A 15,000-nucleotide genomic window follows, 5' to 3' on the forward strand; every position below is an offset into this window, starting at 1 on the left:
AGTACTTGGCTCAGACATAAAGATAAACAAGTCTGTATCTGTGTTGGAATTACTTTTTAAAATGTTTTTAAACGTCTTTTTTAAAAAAAGATGTTTTGTTTTTATTGATTTTAAAGTCTGTTTTCTGGGAAGAAGAATAGGATATAAATTTTATGATGATGATGATGATTTAGTGCTGAGTGCACAAACTGGCTCCTCCTCCCCTCTTCTACTTCATCATGGCCATCAGGATATCAGAAGCATCCACTTACATTTTCAACTATTCAAAGTCTCAACTGGGAATTGTGGTTGGTTTTAACCATGGTTTATATGAACAAAACAGAACCATAAATTGCATTTTGAAGTTGGCTTGTTTGGATAAAACCATAGTTAAAAAGTAACTATAGTTTGTCTGGTTTGGACATAACAAACTGGTTAGCTGAAAACAGAAGGGAATGGAGAGGGTCACAAGGCTTGTACGTGTAATGTTAAACTGTGGTTTAGCGTTATATCTGAACCCTCTGATAATGGTGCTGTGTTTGTTTATGTGGGAAATACCACTCTATGTTACTTTGCCCAGTTCAGGAAGGCTGGAGCTTTGAAAGAAGCTGTTGTTTCAGTGAAACAGCTCAGGCTGAAAGCTTACACAGGAACTTGAGGTTCCACCCCTTCTCAGTCACCTTCTCTTAAGTAGCCTGTTGGGCCACTAGCTGGACACTTTGGCAGCAGCACTGATGCTCCTGCTTTGCTTGCCATCTCCTCTGTTCCTGTGGCCCTGGGGAGAGCAGGGGTGTCTAAGAGCTGGACAGAAACTCAGACAGCTAATATGGAGACTTCCAGTCTTGGGGAAGGGATGTCCAGATCAAATGGTGCTTCAGGCAGTGTGGATACCTGCTGGAAGGGGGAATCCTGCTCTCTCTGATCCTCATCTATGGAGACCTCAGGTTCTGGGGCTGGGCAGGGCTGAACCCTGATTGTATAGCTGCTTTTCAAAATCAAATACTGTGTCATGTCAATATCATAGCAATTTGACAGAATTTAACAAATGGACTATGTTAACATGTTTTTATTATAAAAGATGTTGAGGTTATTGAGGTGACTGATCTATAACCAATAATAACTGATTCTCTCTCTATTTAAAATGTTTTCAGCTCAATTGCTTTTGGGTTAATGGAACAATAAGATCATGCATATTTATTTAATGCACAATGTTTTTATTCAGATATTCATAAAATGCATAGCACATTTGATTTTAGTTTAATTCAGATAAACATTAATTAATATATTCATCTTTTCATGGGGTATTTACATCCCCAGGGTGGCTGTCCAGCTAACTCAGTTACTTTGAGCATCAAAGTATGTTGCCAGGGCAGTGTTCACACAGTCCCACTTCTCCTCAGAGTTGTGCTGCCACAGTCTTCTGGGATTCAGACAAGGTGGCTGCAGTTTCTGTCAGAAAAGTAAAATCATCATCAATAAACTGTAGACAGAATCCGATGTTAAGCACTTTTACATGAAATAGATGGTGATATTTCCATCTTGAATTAGCAAAAAACAACAACACCCTCAGATCATCTGTTGAAGAGGTATGGGATGTTTTTAATATACTATTCTAATTTTAGTCACTACAGCTACAGACAGAAGAGAAACTGACTGGTCATTCTTTTCACAACGATACCTACACAGTTGCTAATGCAAACAGGAAGAAGCAAAGAAGGAGGCAAGTGCTAATTATCCTTATTGAATACTGAAAAGCTGAGCACTTTTTGGGTGAAGACAACCTTCTTCAGTGGCACTTGGGTTCTCTCCTATCAAGGCTACATACTGAAGAACTATTAATTCAACTATGCAACTACTACAGGCTCTGGACTGTAAAATCCTAAGGGGCAGTGAATTTCAAGGTGTGGTGGGATGGGAGTTGAATTTCACAGATAGGTTTGAACTAACTATCCTCTCCAGATGCTGAGAAGGGAGGAAAACCCTGGGCAGGGCTACTTACAAAGTGAGTGAAATTGTTTTGGCTGATGGCATTAGTGGTGCAGAGTCTCATTGCTTCTTCCCTCCTTCCCTCACAGTGGCAGCTTTGCCTTATGAAAGGCACAGCTGAAGAGGGTGTATGAGGCACATGGCAACCCACATCTACCATAAAATTTCACATAATCTACTCACGGGGACACAGTTGTGCCTTAGACCATTAGTAATAGTGAAAAGTAGGGGAGACTTGAATTTTTGAGCTGACAGATTCATAGCATACCAATGATAACACAATTGTCACAGGTCATTGGCCCCCTCCCAACTTCGTGTAGCCAGGATTGGGGACAGACAAGACAAGATCAAGTCATTTCATGATGTTTTTACATGTGGACAAAGCAAGGACCATTCCATTCCATTTCCAATACCATTTTTTTTTAAAAAAAGAGAGTCTACTTGCAACTTTACAAAGTGGCCTTTAAAGCTTAAAAGCCACCTCTCCTCTCCAGGTCTAAGCTGCTAGAAAGAGAGGCTGCCACCATGACTGGGCATTCAATATGTGGCTACAAATGCCTCTGGGAGGAAGGTGATGTGATGATGTGCTGTTTCTTCCAAGGAAATTGTACAGGAAATTATGTCAAACTATTAATTGCTGTTGCAATTTCCAAATTTAACTGACCGGTAACACAATTGTCTGTCAAAAACCAGGAACGGTAAAACTCAGTGTCACTTGATGCCAGCTCTCGATTCGGCATCTGGCCTTCATTTCTTATTTCTCCGTTGTTGTCTCCACAAAGTCCGCAGGTATTGCCTCTCATCACTGAAGAAACTATAACCTGCATGGATAATGAATCTTTGCTGTAGATTATCATGTTGATTTCCTTACAAAGTAATATATTAAAGGAATGGAGCAGGAAATTCTAGCCTCAAAACAGCAGGCTGGTGGACTTACTCTCAATGTGTTACCATTATATGTCACATTCTGCAGGCCTTTGGATGGATCCTCCAAAGCAATAGCGGTCTTGTTTCTATACATTTTAATGTGCTCTGTGAAGAGATGGGATAGTTGAAAATGGCTTGCCTAGTTCAAGAACAAAAACAAGTTTCAACAGTGCACATAGATATGTGTACATTTCATTCACATATAGCCATTTAACATTCCTTTATGATACTTGCCTACCGAGTGGGATCTGAGACATGGCCATTTTCACTATGATTCTGTCAGATTCTGTGGTGTCAGGTTGTACTGACTGCAGTATACAAAATTTCCATCCAGTTTGTAGGCAGGATACTCAGCTATCCCAGCAATTACACCTTAATGGTTCAATGCTCATTAAACATCTTGCTTTCAAACTGTACTTTATCTTGTTGTTACAGTAGGGTTGTCAAATTACTAAAGTTTTTTTTTATAAAGTTGTATTCAAAGGACTTGAACTGAAGTCTGACAGGAGAACTGAAGTATGCTCTAACTTAAGGAAAAGCATAAAATCAGATACAGTACCTGCGTCATCCTCAAACTGCTGTCTGTCAACCAGAATTGGTTCTCCATTATATAACACACTAAGTGAATTCGAGATTTTGATATAGCTGTGGTGGATGGAAAAGGTAAAAGGTATTTTGCATGTGTTAGAAGGTGAAAAAACGAATAGTAATGATCAAAATAAAGCATCCTATCCTTCTCCTATAGCTGTTATTTACAAGCACATTCCAAAATTGCAGTAATTCCCTCTAAGGTTTCTCATTCTGCTATTCCTGTGGCTTGACAGGAGTGGAAAGATGGGCCAAGTCACCCTTAGGGATGGACAAATCTGTCCATTTCAGTTTTTCATGTCTCCAATGTTAAATTCAGTTCACCTGTGTCAGTTTGTCTACATGAAAATGTATTTCAATATTCATATTCTTTTTTTCCAGTTTTCTCTAATATATGTAAGCTATTTTCCTAATATAGGTATATTTACAAGCATTTTTACTAATATAAACATTTTTGTGTGTATTTTCCCTTAATATATCCCTTTTTAATATTTTTTGATTAAGAAATGCATGCAAAATTTGGAGAAGTTGGCAAATTTTGAAGGATAGCTGGTTTTGGTTTGCATATTGGTTTGGAATGCCTGGATCACATTAAAATGCAAACCAAATGTATTTTTCCCCCAATGCTGGTCACTCTACACCTCTCAAGGCGTTGACAATATGGCATGACATGACTATGATCTGATCCCATTCACTTCTGAGGAAACTGATACCACATTTCTGCAATCTGGATCCTCTGGCCCAGTTGTGCATTAGTGCAATGGCAACACACACCTGCCTTGTGGAGATCTGCTACTGTGGAAGAGCTGGCAATAAAGCAGCTGTACAGAACACAGACCATGTTACATGCTATATATAGGGTTGCCAGGTTCCTGGCCTGAGACTGATCCTGTATCTTTAGGAGAAGAGAAAGTCAGCCAAGTGCAGGTGTTCTTGCAATGCTGTAAAGAGAAAAACCACAAGGTGGAATACTCCCTTCCCCCTGCACACCTTTTAAAGATACAGAAGACCTCTTGGAGGCCGGGCCTGGCAACCAAGAGGTCTTCTGTATCTTTAAAAGTTGTGCAGGGGGAAGGGAGTATTCCACCTTGTGGTTTTTCTCTTTACAGCGTTGCAAGAACACCTGCGCTTGGCTGACTTTATCTTCTCCTGATGATACAGGATCAGTCTCAGGCCAGGAACCTGGCAACCCTAGTTATATATGTAGGTTAATTTGCAATTATTTCTAATGTAGTTCCCATTCCAACAAAACTAATGGAAAACCTTTCTCGTTTCCGGTGGCTATATAATCTGAAAAAACCTGTGTATTTGTTAAAAACTTACGTTGAAGTCATATTGATGTGAATCTGAAGATCAGAGCTGGTCTTTGTTACCCAAATAACGAACTCTGGTTCATGAATTTCTTTTTTGTTGCAGTCTTGGACTACCAAGAGGTCACAGGCATGCTTGTTTGCACTAATGCTGAATATCTTGTTGTCGAAGGTCAGCACCCTTTCTCTATCCACCTCACATACAGCTGATAAGATAGTAAAAATATCTCAGTCAGATGCATAGCCATAAATATGCAGTGGCTAGGCAGATGTCTGGAAGCATATTTTCTTGTAAGACTTTGGTTTCAACCTTCCAGCTGGGATGAATTCCTTAGGAAGCTAGTTTGAACAAAAAGGCCTCTGGGCTTGACCAGACCTCAACATTTGTTAAACTTTTACCACTTAAACATATGAATCTCAGTAGAGCTGTCCTGTTATGTGGTTATAAACAAGCAAGAGAACTACAGGCATACCCTGCTTTAACGTTTGCAATGGGACCGGAGAGGATACTTTAAGCGAAAATAAACGTTAAGTGAAGCAATTGTCTTCACTTGTACTTCACGCAATCACCACTAGATGGCAGCGGCATCATGCCAATAAAGTGTACGCTATTGCGAAGTGTGTGAATGTTAAGTGGGGTATGGGGATGTATGGAGCATGTACGTTATAGCAAGGCGACGTTAAGTGAAGCGATGTTAAGCAGGGTATGTCTGTAGTAGTTTGGCAAATGATACTGTGGTTGTAATTTATTACTATTACTATTACCTAGTACATTTTTACTGAACTTATTGGGACTTAAGTTGACATGCAAAAGACTGTGCTGTCAAAGTATTTCTTTATTTCTTTATTTATTAAATTTATATATCAGCCTCAAAAGGCCTTCTCTCTATCCCACCAGTTAAAACAGCTTGACTGGTGAGGACTAGGGAGAGGGCTTTTTCAATTGTGGCCCCCACTTTGTGGAATTCCCTCCCAAATGATCTCCGCCAGGCCCCCTCTATGATGAGCTTCCGCCGGGCCTTGAAGACCTGGCTCTTCAGGCAGGCTTTTGGGGTGGGTTAGGTTTTATTATTATTGTTGAGATTTTTAATGTTTTAATGTATTTGTAGGTTTTTATTTTGTACGTCGCCCAGAGTGGCTGGACAACCAGCCAGATGGGCGACTAATAAATTTAATAAATAAAAATAAATAAATGAATATCCCACCCTTCCTCCAAGAAGGAGCCCTATATTTATTGCCGACTGTACCACAAGGTTGCAGGGTAGGTTACAAAACAGAAAGGAACAATGACATAACTCAATAATTAAAAAAAAACATCAAAACAAAGTCAGTGATACTATAAACAATATAAGATTACTAAACATACAGTTCTGAGTTAGAAACAATATGTTTTCAGAAAGTTCCTGGTATAAACTAAGAATAGCCAATGCTCATAAATCCAAAGACTGACTAGATGTAAACACAGCATTATTTTACCTTGATCTGCATTGGCTAGCCACGAAAATAGTTCATTTATTTCTGGAGTCCGATAATATGGGCTTGGGAGAACAGGTAAAGCATATGGGGAACACAGGCCATCTTTGTAAAAGGTTTCCTAGAAAACAAATCAATATGGCTGTAGAGAAAGCTTGTTTCTTGATTTATCATTTAACTACATAAACTAAAACATACCTATTTTTCAAATTCTTAAACCAATACGGTTACATCCAGATTTATGCTCAGCAGAGTTCCATTTATGCTGAAGGAAGTGAGGAAGATGATTTTTGTTGATTCTTCCTTCCCCCTGAAGTCCCCTGTGCCCCCTGAGAATCTGCTCTGGAGATTGGTGAACTCTTTGGAGCAGCATGAGAGGTAGTACCAGAGGGCTTCAAGGAAGAAATGTCTCCCTCTTTCCTCCAGTGTGGTGCCTTCCCTAGATTTTGGTTGATTATCTGAAGAGAAGATAAGTTTATGGAAGTGGCAATCTGGACCCAAACCATAGTTGCTTCCAGACGACCTGTTTATTAAGCATTCATCCTGATTTGTTTGCAGGGAAGTTATAAGACATTGCATCAAGCAATTGTTATCCCACACTTTCCAATGCATTTTCCTGTCACTTTCCTTATCACAAAATGTGCGCTTTTAGGGAGAAGTGCCTCTGTTCTGCAAGAGTGCCAAATCAGCTTGGATTACACAACCTGAATTTGCTGGTATGTGATTGAACCCCACCCCAAAATAGCAACAATCTGGAAGCACCCACAGTTTTAGCCACTGAACTATAATTAGTGAACTTCAATCTAAATGCAAGAAAGCCCCATGAAAAATTCATTGTCCTCTGAGCATCCAGCAACCATCTGTTAATACAATTTTGTAGGGACTCAAGAGGGCTTGGAAACATGCACTACGCAAAGTCAGCCATAATATACAGATTACAAAGTATATTGCACAGTGTTTGTGAGTGGCTTTGTGGAATCCATTCTCTCTTGGGGATAACTTTCACCTGTGCCACTATGCCACTCTCACCTTCATAAGTCTACCTCTAGCATCAAGTAGGATGCCTCTGAATATGAGTTGCTGAGAATCACACACTGGGAGAGTGTTATTGTGCTCAGATCCTGCTTTCAGGTTTCCCATAGGGATTTGGTTGGCCACAGTGGGAACAGGATGCTGGACTGATCCAGTGGGCTCTTCTTATGTTCTTACCTGGGAGTTAGTCCCTTAGAACTCAGTTGGGTTTACCTCTGAGTAGACATGTATACGCCAGAAAGAAGGGAAAGACATGCAAGAGTCAATCCTGGCCCTATATATATGGATGAGAAAACTGCTACTCCTTGTCCACTGTCTTTCATAGATTAAATAGGGGCACTCAGTCTGTGTCTCCTTGGGAAGTCTACCTCAGCCTTTTGGAAACTGCAGGTGTTTACTTCTCTGACACGATTTTTTTCTAACTTTGCCAAAGCAATTCTCCCCAAATCAAGAAATAAATAGCTTTGGGTAATTTCCAAGTATAACTAAATCAATTTTAAAAAATGAATCAATTTGCAGAGCTATTCATTTACCAGGAAGTAAATAAGGAAAGGAAGTGCCGATGAAATACTTTTAAGTGCCTCCACAAGTCCTGGAAAACAAAACAATTCTTCCCTGTTAAAAACAACAATTCTCTGCAGAAAATAAAGAATTTTGGTATTGGTTTCCAACACCAATCCAAATTTATGAAGCAAAAAAGAACTGCATAGGTAAAAATTACTGGGAAGGTGATCTACCATTATAGTATGCCTCTTAGCTGTTTCGAGGCACACTCTAAATGAGGGTGGCAGCTGAGAATTCAGAATAGAGCTTGTGCCACCTCTTTGCATCTCCACACTGATCCCAGAAAACATCCTTTGAACATAACTGTCCTTGCTGACCACCCAATTGATTCCCCAAAGACAAATGACTCTTAATAACCATGTTTAATAAAAGGGATGATGAGTACATACCTCAGGAACTTTAAAGACTATAGCAGCTGTATAAGGAGATGTTGCAATCGCTCTCACCATAACCTCACGGGAAGGATTCTTCTGATAAACCCTTGTGAACCCTGATATGTATGCAGTACCAGGAAGGATACCCTCAGCCCTTGATGAAATAAAAAATATGATTTAGCCAGATTTTTCAAAACTCCAAATGTGCAACAATTAGAATAATGAGAAATGAGGTGGTTGCTATACCAAGAAGCTAGTCTCTGTAGGAGGCGTGGAACCTTTGTCCACTTCAAGTTTGTTTGGAAGGCTGTGTGTCTTGCAACCTGGCCACTGGAACCCTTTACTTGAATTCTGTAATCTTGGCATTCATTACCCCAGCTCACATCATTCTTTGGAAGGAAGAACAAGTCATTTAATATCATAGGAATGAAATGAAAACCGAATTGCCTGTTTGGATCATAATATGGTATCTTCATCACATTGCTGGATTTTGAAAACTGTGGGAGCTATGTCTCTATTCCATATGATAAAAACTTTTCCTGCCAGTTAGAGGAATTCATGATTAGTTATTTGTTCTGAATTTTATGCATTTAGAATGTCATGATATTTTAGTGATTTTATTGTAGTCCACCATGACACTTTTCTTATGAGTTGGTGGTTTATAAATATTCTTATAAATAAATAGTTATGGCCACCCTAAATTATTTTGGGGACGAGTACTTAAAAGACTGCCTCTCTCCCCTCATAAACCTGTCTGTTGAGATCCATCAAGGCATGGTTGATGGTTAAGTGGAATATGGCTTTCTCTGTTATTGTGCTCGACTCTGAAGCTCCCTCCTTTACTCTGAAGCTCCTTCCTTTAAGAGACCTGTTTAGCCCCTTCCCTTTTGGTTTTCAAGCTTTAAGCAGATCTTCTGCCTGAAGTAATCTATACTCCTAATCAGTTTGGAATTATTATTATTATTATTATTATTATTTTATTTAAGAACTGCTCTGCCTCAGTTGTCAATTCATTTGATGTTAATTATTATTCATAAATTGCTTTATTGTATTTTAATGTTTTATCCAGTGTAGCTTTGGAGAAGAATTGCTAACAAGGGCATCACTAGGGTGGTGCGACAGATGTGGGCCACACCAGGTGACACCACGAGATGGGGGTGACACCCAGAGCCTCCCCCTGCCCTAGGCACCACTGCCGGGAAGTTGCAGGCGTGGCCAAGGAGGAGAGAGAGAGAGAGAGAGATCAGGAGCGAGCGCGGTGACTGCCCTCTTCCCTCAGCGCCTGCCCTGCTGCCTCACAGGCTGGCTCCTTTGCACTCCCTCGCAGCTCGCTCCCACACACTCTTTCTCTCCCGCCTCCCTCCAACTCACATGCACGCTGCATCAGGGGCGTCACTAGGGCGGTGCGGCAGGTGCAGGTCACACCGGGTGACACCAACCCTAGTGACACCACTGATTGCTAAAAAATGGCTTACGAATTGCAAAAATAAATAAAAGCACATAAAAAAAAAGATTTTACCTGGAATTTGAAAGGTGAGACAATGCTATCCCAGCATGCTCTCCATTTGGTTTTGGCAAGCTCAGTTGCAACCATTTTGGAATGGAGTTTGTCTTGGCCGTGATTCATATATATTGAAAACTTATAGCCTTGATCTTTGTTATCACTCCTAACTGCCTGAGCCACAACAGTGAAGTAAGGTAGAAGTGCATCTCCATGGGACTGAATCTGAAAAACAGGAAAACAAATGGGCACCATTTTAATACACATGATGATCAGTTGCTGTTATCTAAGAGAACTTCTCACATAGAATTGTGTTAGAATATATGCACTGAGAATTGAAATAGATCTGATAGAGTTTTTTTTTTAAAAAATTACTTTTCTCCTTTTACAGGTATTTTTGTCAGCTTGTCAGACAGCTGATCTCCAGGTCAAGCGACAAGTCAGCAATGGCACGTGAGCCTGGGGCAGCAGTGCCCTCTTAGTGGTATTGTGTTTGCTGCATGGGGCACGAAGGTGGCAAGGTTGGGGGAGCTCCAGGTTGGCAGCAGCACTGCCAACATGGAGTTCCCTTGACTTCGCCATCACCTAACCCTGCCCCATCCTGGTGAACACAGCACAATTGCTGCCAGGAGGGCACCACTGTGCTCTGCTTGCCTCACACACCATTGCTGAGAGACGTAGCTATGAACACTATGAAGAAATAAATCCTAGGTTTGCTCAAGGCACCATGTAATGGTGTTTCAGTGCAAAAACCTTTTTATTTTTTGGCCTATTTAGGGGATACACAAGCTCAATTTAACTCAGTGGTTTTAAATGAGGTTGGAAATAAAGAGTTAGTGCTTGTATATTCATCAACGTATTTACTGAATCTAGGGCCATGTTTACTCCTGTGACTGGGCATTTGTAGTACTTACCTGAAAGTAGAAAACTGTACTCCTGATGCCGTTTCATTGGCATATAGCTAAAGTGTATATGTATATAGTATATATGTACTATATGGGCTCTTTCCATGAAACAGTCCTTATAAAAAGCATTTTCAAGCAAATGGGCTTCCTGAAGCAAAAGCTTTAGCAAAAGTGCTAGCTAAACCAATTTTGTTTGGGTGAAATTGGGCCCAAGCCAGTCCTTTGCTATTTGCATTCTTTTATACATACATACATGGATACATATATATATATATATACACACACACACACACACACAAAACACTTTGAGATTTAATTTGAGAGTTTATGGGAAGCAATTCATAAATGTAACCAAACAAGCCAACAAACAAATAAAAGCTGACAATTAAATCTTGGGTTTGTGATGTATATGATTCAATGTTTCAAAAACCCTTCTAGTGAGAGCATGTGGCTGATGTGCTGTTCCATTTCTAAAAATGTTTTCCCCTTGTGTCTAACTTTAAAGAAACAATTAGGAAAAAAATAAGGTTTGAGGGAAAAGATGAGAATTCTACTAGCCGTTTCTTATGAATTAATGATCTGATTGATTGATATTTGCAGGCAAGTTGTATGCTAAGGTATGATTCCTCCCAAAGCCATGACTTTTTTTCTACTTTCAAATGATAATATTTAAAAACGTACCCCCTGTGACAAGCTGGAATCGCTGCTGCTGCTGCTGCTGCTCCTCTTTCTGCCCCTGCTGCTTCTGCTGCTGCTTCTGCTTCTGCTGCTACTGGAGCTGCTGCTTGATTCAGAGGAAGATGATGAACTGCTTGATGCTTCCTGATTTGCACCATGTAATACAAAATAGAGAGAGAAAATGAGAGGCAAATGACACTGTAATATATGTCCTGTCACAAAATATAAGGCTGAATATGTGTCTCAGGAGTTGATGACATCCAAGGAGGCAGAGGTGAGAAAAGGAGGGGGGAAGTCATTCAATAGTCAAAAAATACAATAGAGCAAATAGGCTGTGACTCTACACATTACTTTGTAGATTCCACATTTGCCCCTGACGAAGGCTGAGATTTGTCTAGCCGAAACGCGTTGGGCACATTTCTTTTAATTTTTTTTTATTAAATCCATTTGGAATTTCATCATCTACGTTTTTTCCTTTTTTCCTTTTGACATCCTGGGGTTCTCCCCTCCTTTTCTCACCTCTGAATGTGTGTCTCCGCAGCCTAAATTCTTGATTTTGTAAGCACATTTCAGATACATTGATGGGTTATGACCTCTTTGCAGACAGTAAGAAGACATGCTGGTTTTGTAACTCCATTTTAAAGATTTATGATGCTAAATCCATTGGCAACCTCAGATATTGTGTATCGTGCTAGCACAGCTGTTGGTGGGCCACTTCCTAAGCACCATCTAAAAAGGGGGGGGAAACTAATGTGCTCCAAAGAAGGCTGATGTATAACACATTAAATGTTGGCATCTTCCTTGTAAAGGATGTCAGTTTTAGGAATCATAATAGTATCAAGCCTACCGGATGCTTGGACTGGTGGTATTCCTTGAAGCTGAGTGTGGACCATTGTAGACCTTGCACCCTCTGCAAAATTCAAAGGAAGGAAAATGGTAACTCAAATGCATTCTGATAAATGGATGACAGGTCAGCAGTTGTTTTGTAGAAAACACTTACTGTAGGAAAAGAGCCATGCTTGCTGTTTGGTCTCTTTGAATGTTTGTTTTCATAGTCATAAATCCTATGTGGACCTGAATGTTCTTCGCTGCTGCTGCTGCTGCTGCTGCTGCCGCCGCCGCCGCCATCCTTCTTAAAATGCTTCTGTCCTCTGGCAGCATTTCCCCTGCTTGAGTGGGTCTTGGAGCCTTTCTTGTATCTGCCACTACTACTGCTGCTGCTGCTGCTGCTGCTGCCACTGCTACTATCACTGCTGCTACTGTCACTGCTGCTGCTGCTGCTTCTCCTCTTGCTGCTGCTGTCGCTGCTGCTGCTGTCACTGCTGTCACTGCTGCCGCTGCTGTCACTGCTGCCGCTGCTGCTGTCACTGCTGCCGCTGCTGCTGTCACTGCTGCCGCTGCTGCTGTCACTGCTGCTGCTGCTCCTCCTCCTCCTTCTGCTGCTGTCACTGCTGTCACTGCTATCGCTGCTGCTGCTGCTGCTGCTGCTGCTCCTCCTTCTGCTGCTGTCACTGCTGCTGCTGCTGTCACTGCTGTCACTGCTATCGCTGCTGCTGCTGCTGCTGCTCCTCCTTCTGCTGCTGTCACTGCTGCTACTGCTGCTGTCGCTGCTGCCATTGCTGCTGCTGCTGCTGCTGCTCCTCCTGCTGCTGTCACTGCTGCTACTGCTGCTGTCACTGCTGCTGCTTCTATGATCTGAAAAAGGCTTCTTATTCTTCCCAGGAGAATGCTTTTGGTCCTGCTGCTGTTTCTTCCTTATATTCTCAACTGATGTTTGCTTCAGATTTATATCTTCATCTGCATCCCAGTCCTGAGAATCACTACTTGAACTGTCAGAGCTATCGCTGGAGCTGTATATTTTCTTGGTGGCCTAATGGGGTATAGACCCAAAGAAAGACAATTGCTATTCTTTTACATTTTCCAAGCCTGAGAGAAACATTTTGTATACCAGAGGGCCAAAGCAAATTTGCAGACTTTTATCCACATAGAATTAATGTAGAATGGACAATATCGAAATGCCAGAGCCATGGAAGACTGTAGGTTCTGTTCTGTGAACTGCAACTGATTTTGCAACCAGAGATATGGGGCCTTATCTCATGCTGCAGCTCTGCTGGAACAATGGATGCTTGTGTGTGCAATGGAACTTCCTTTTCCTCTCCTGTCTCCTCCAGTTCCTGGCACACCCTCAAAATGAGCTCCAGAGATGGGGGACAGCATTGGATAAACCCATCACTGTGCATCTTTGCGGCTCTGACTTTACCCTGTTCACACCAGCCAACTGCTTGGGATTTGTGCAATCAAATTATAAGCGCAGCATGGGAGCCAAGTCTGATTTAGGAATATGAGAGATGGAAATATATTAATGGTGTTGTTACTATTAACTATATGAATTCTAAATAGGTCAGCATCACATAGCTAGTACTCTTCTCCTTTAATTATTGAAGATTAAGAGTCTCTTTTTTTGTAGAAGCAAAGCTGTCATTTGCAGCATTGTCACCTGTGGTTCTAACAGTTACCAAAATGGGCCACATATGTCTTGCTCACTACTCTGAAGAAAAAAGCATTTTGACCATTTTTTTTTCCTGGGGAAAAAAGAGGAAACAATCTACTTTCAGCTACTTGGGTTGCAACCTGATATTACCTTACTGGAAAAAAAATAACTTTAAAAGATTTCCCTCAAACTAAATATCTAGAAGTTGCTACTGGCCTCTTAGATAATTAGGTTTGAGCCAGTTAGGTAACATGAATGTAGAAATATAGGAATAGCTCTCCTCAGCACAAGCAGTGTTAGACTGCTACTCAGAAGCCTTCTTCTGTTAAACAGTAGGAATGGGATCCGCATTTCGGTGCTGGTTTGATTTTTGCTCCTTCGAACGTCCTTCCGATACTGCTTTGTAAGGGTTCAATGTTTGCTATTTCTGATAAATACCAATTTGTTCCTCCCTGCAAAAATATAGATTTGATATTTACTATTAAATATTAATATCGATATTTTTGAGGTGATTTTTTTAAAAAAATCTGCTTCAGCCATGGAAAACCACTAGGGAAAAAACTGTGCAAAAAAAGCACAAATAAATAGGAAATCGGGTGTCAAATATGAATTTTGCAAATTTGAGTACATCCCTACTATACAGGCCTGCCTGATCATTAAGAATTATGAGGAAGGGCCTCTCAAACATGCTGTAGTAACTGGAATCTGACATGTGGCAATGTAAGAGAGGGCCTTCTTGGTATTGGCACCCCATTTATTGGATTCCCTCCCTTCCCAAATATGGATGGCACCATCTCTCATGAGCTTTTGGCCCCAGCTGAAGACTTATTTGCCTGGGCTTTTGTGTGAGTTCCACTGCATTGCTGTTGTATTCTTTTGGTGCCATGTTAGCTTGTATATTCTGCTGCCTGTTTTGTTTTGTTTTAATGTGTAAGATGTGTTTAATTTTAATGTGACCCATTCTGGGATCGCTTTGGCAATAAAGCGAGGATAAGAAATGTTGTAAATAAATAAATAAATAAATAAATTAGATATACAATGTAGATAAGTATTCAGCTAATTGTTCCCTTTGTTCTCTATGTGGTTTGACACAGTTATGAGGAACCCATGGCCCTCCAGATCCTACCACCCCAAGCCATTGGCCATGCTGGCTGAGACTGATGGGAGATGGAGTCCCATAACAATTTGAATG

At 40.8% G+C, this 15,000-nt stretch overlaps 1 protein-coding gene across 1 annotated transcript in view; it reads right to left on the bottom strand.

The window, feature by feature from the left end:
- Nucleotides 1-1,282: 1,282 nt before the first annotated feature.
- Nucleotides 1,283-15,000, bottom strand: part of LOC133386873 (vitellogenin-1-like) — a 46,756-nt gene continuing 33,038 nt past the window's right edge. The window contains exons 22-33 of the mRNA XM_061630644.1: nucleotides 12,318-13,187; nucleotides 12,165-12,227; nucleotides 11,321-11,461; nucleotides 9,753-9,959; nucleotides 8,480-8,622; nucleotides 8,249-8,387; nucleotides 6,267-6,384; nucleotides 4,804-4,996; nucleotides 3,452-3,537; nucleotides 2,903-2,997; nucleotides 2,630-2,786; nucleotides 1,283-1,428 (exon numbers count right to left, since the gene is read on the bottom strand). Coding sequence (XP_061486628.1) covers nucleotides 1,376-1,428; nucleotides 2,630-2,786; nucleotides 2,903-2,997; nucleotides 3,452-3,537; nucleotides 4,804-4,996; nucleotides 6,267-6,384; nucleotides 8,249-8,387; nucleotides 8,480-8,622; nucleotides 9,753-9,959; nucleotides 11,321-11,461; nucleotides 12,165-12,227; nucleotides 12,318-13,187 — 2,265 coding nt within the window. The 3' untranslated portion in view covers nucleotides 1,283-1,375. The remainder of the gene's footprint in view (nucleotides 1,429-2,629; nucleotides 2,787-2,902; nucleotides 2,998-3,451; nucleotides 3,538-4,803; nucleotides 4,997-6,266; nucleotides 6,385-8,248; nucleotides 8,388-8,479; nucleotides 8,623-9,752; nucleotides 9,960-11,320; nucleotides 11,462-12,164; nucleotides 12,228-12,317; nucleotides 13,188-15,000) is intronic.

This window comes from Rhineura floridana, chromosome 6 (genome assembly GCF_030035675.1).
Source record: "Rhineura floridana isolate rRhiFlo1 chromosome 6, rRhiFlo1.hap2, whole genome shotgun sequence".
Lineage (NCBI taxonomy): Eukaryota > Metazoa > Chordata > Lepidosauria > Squamata > Rhineuridae > Rhineura > Rhineura floridana.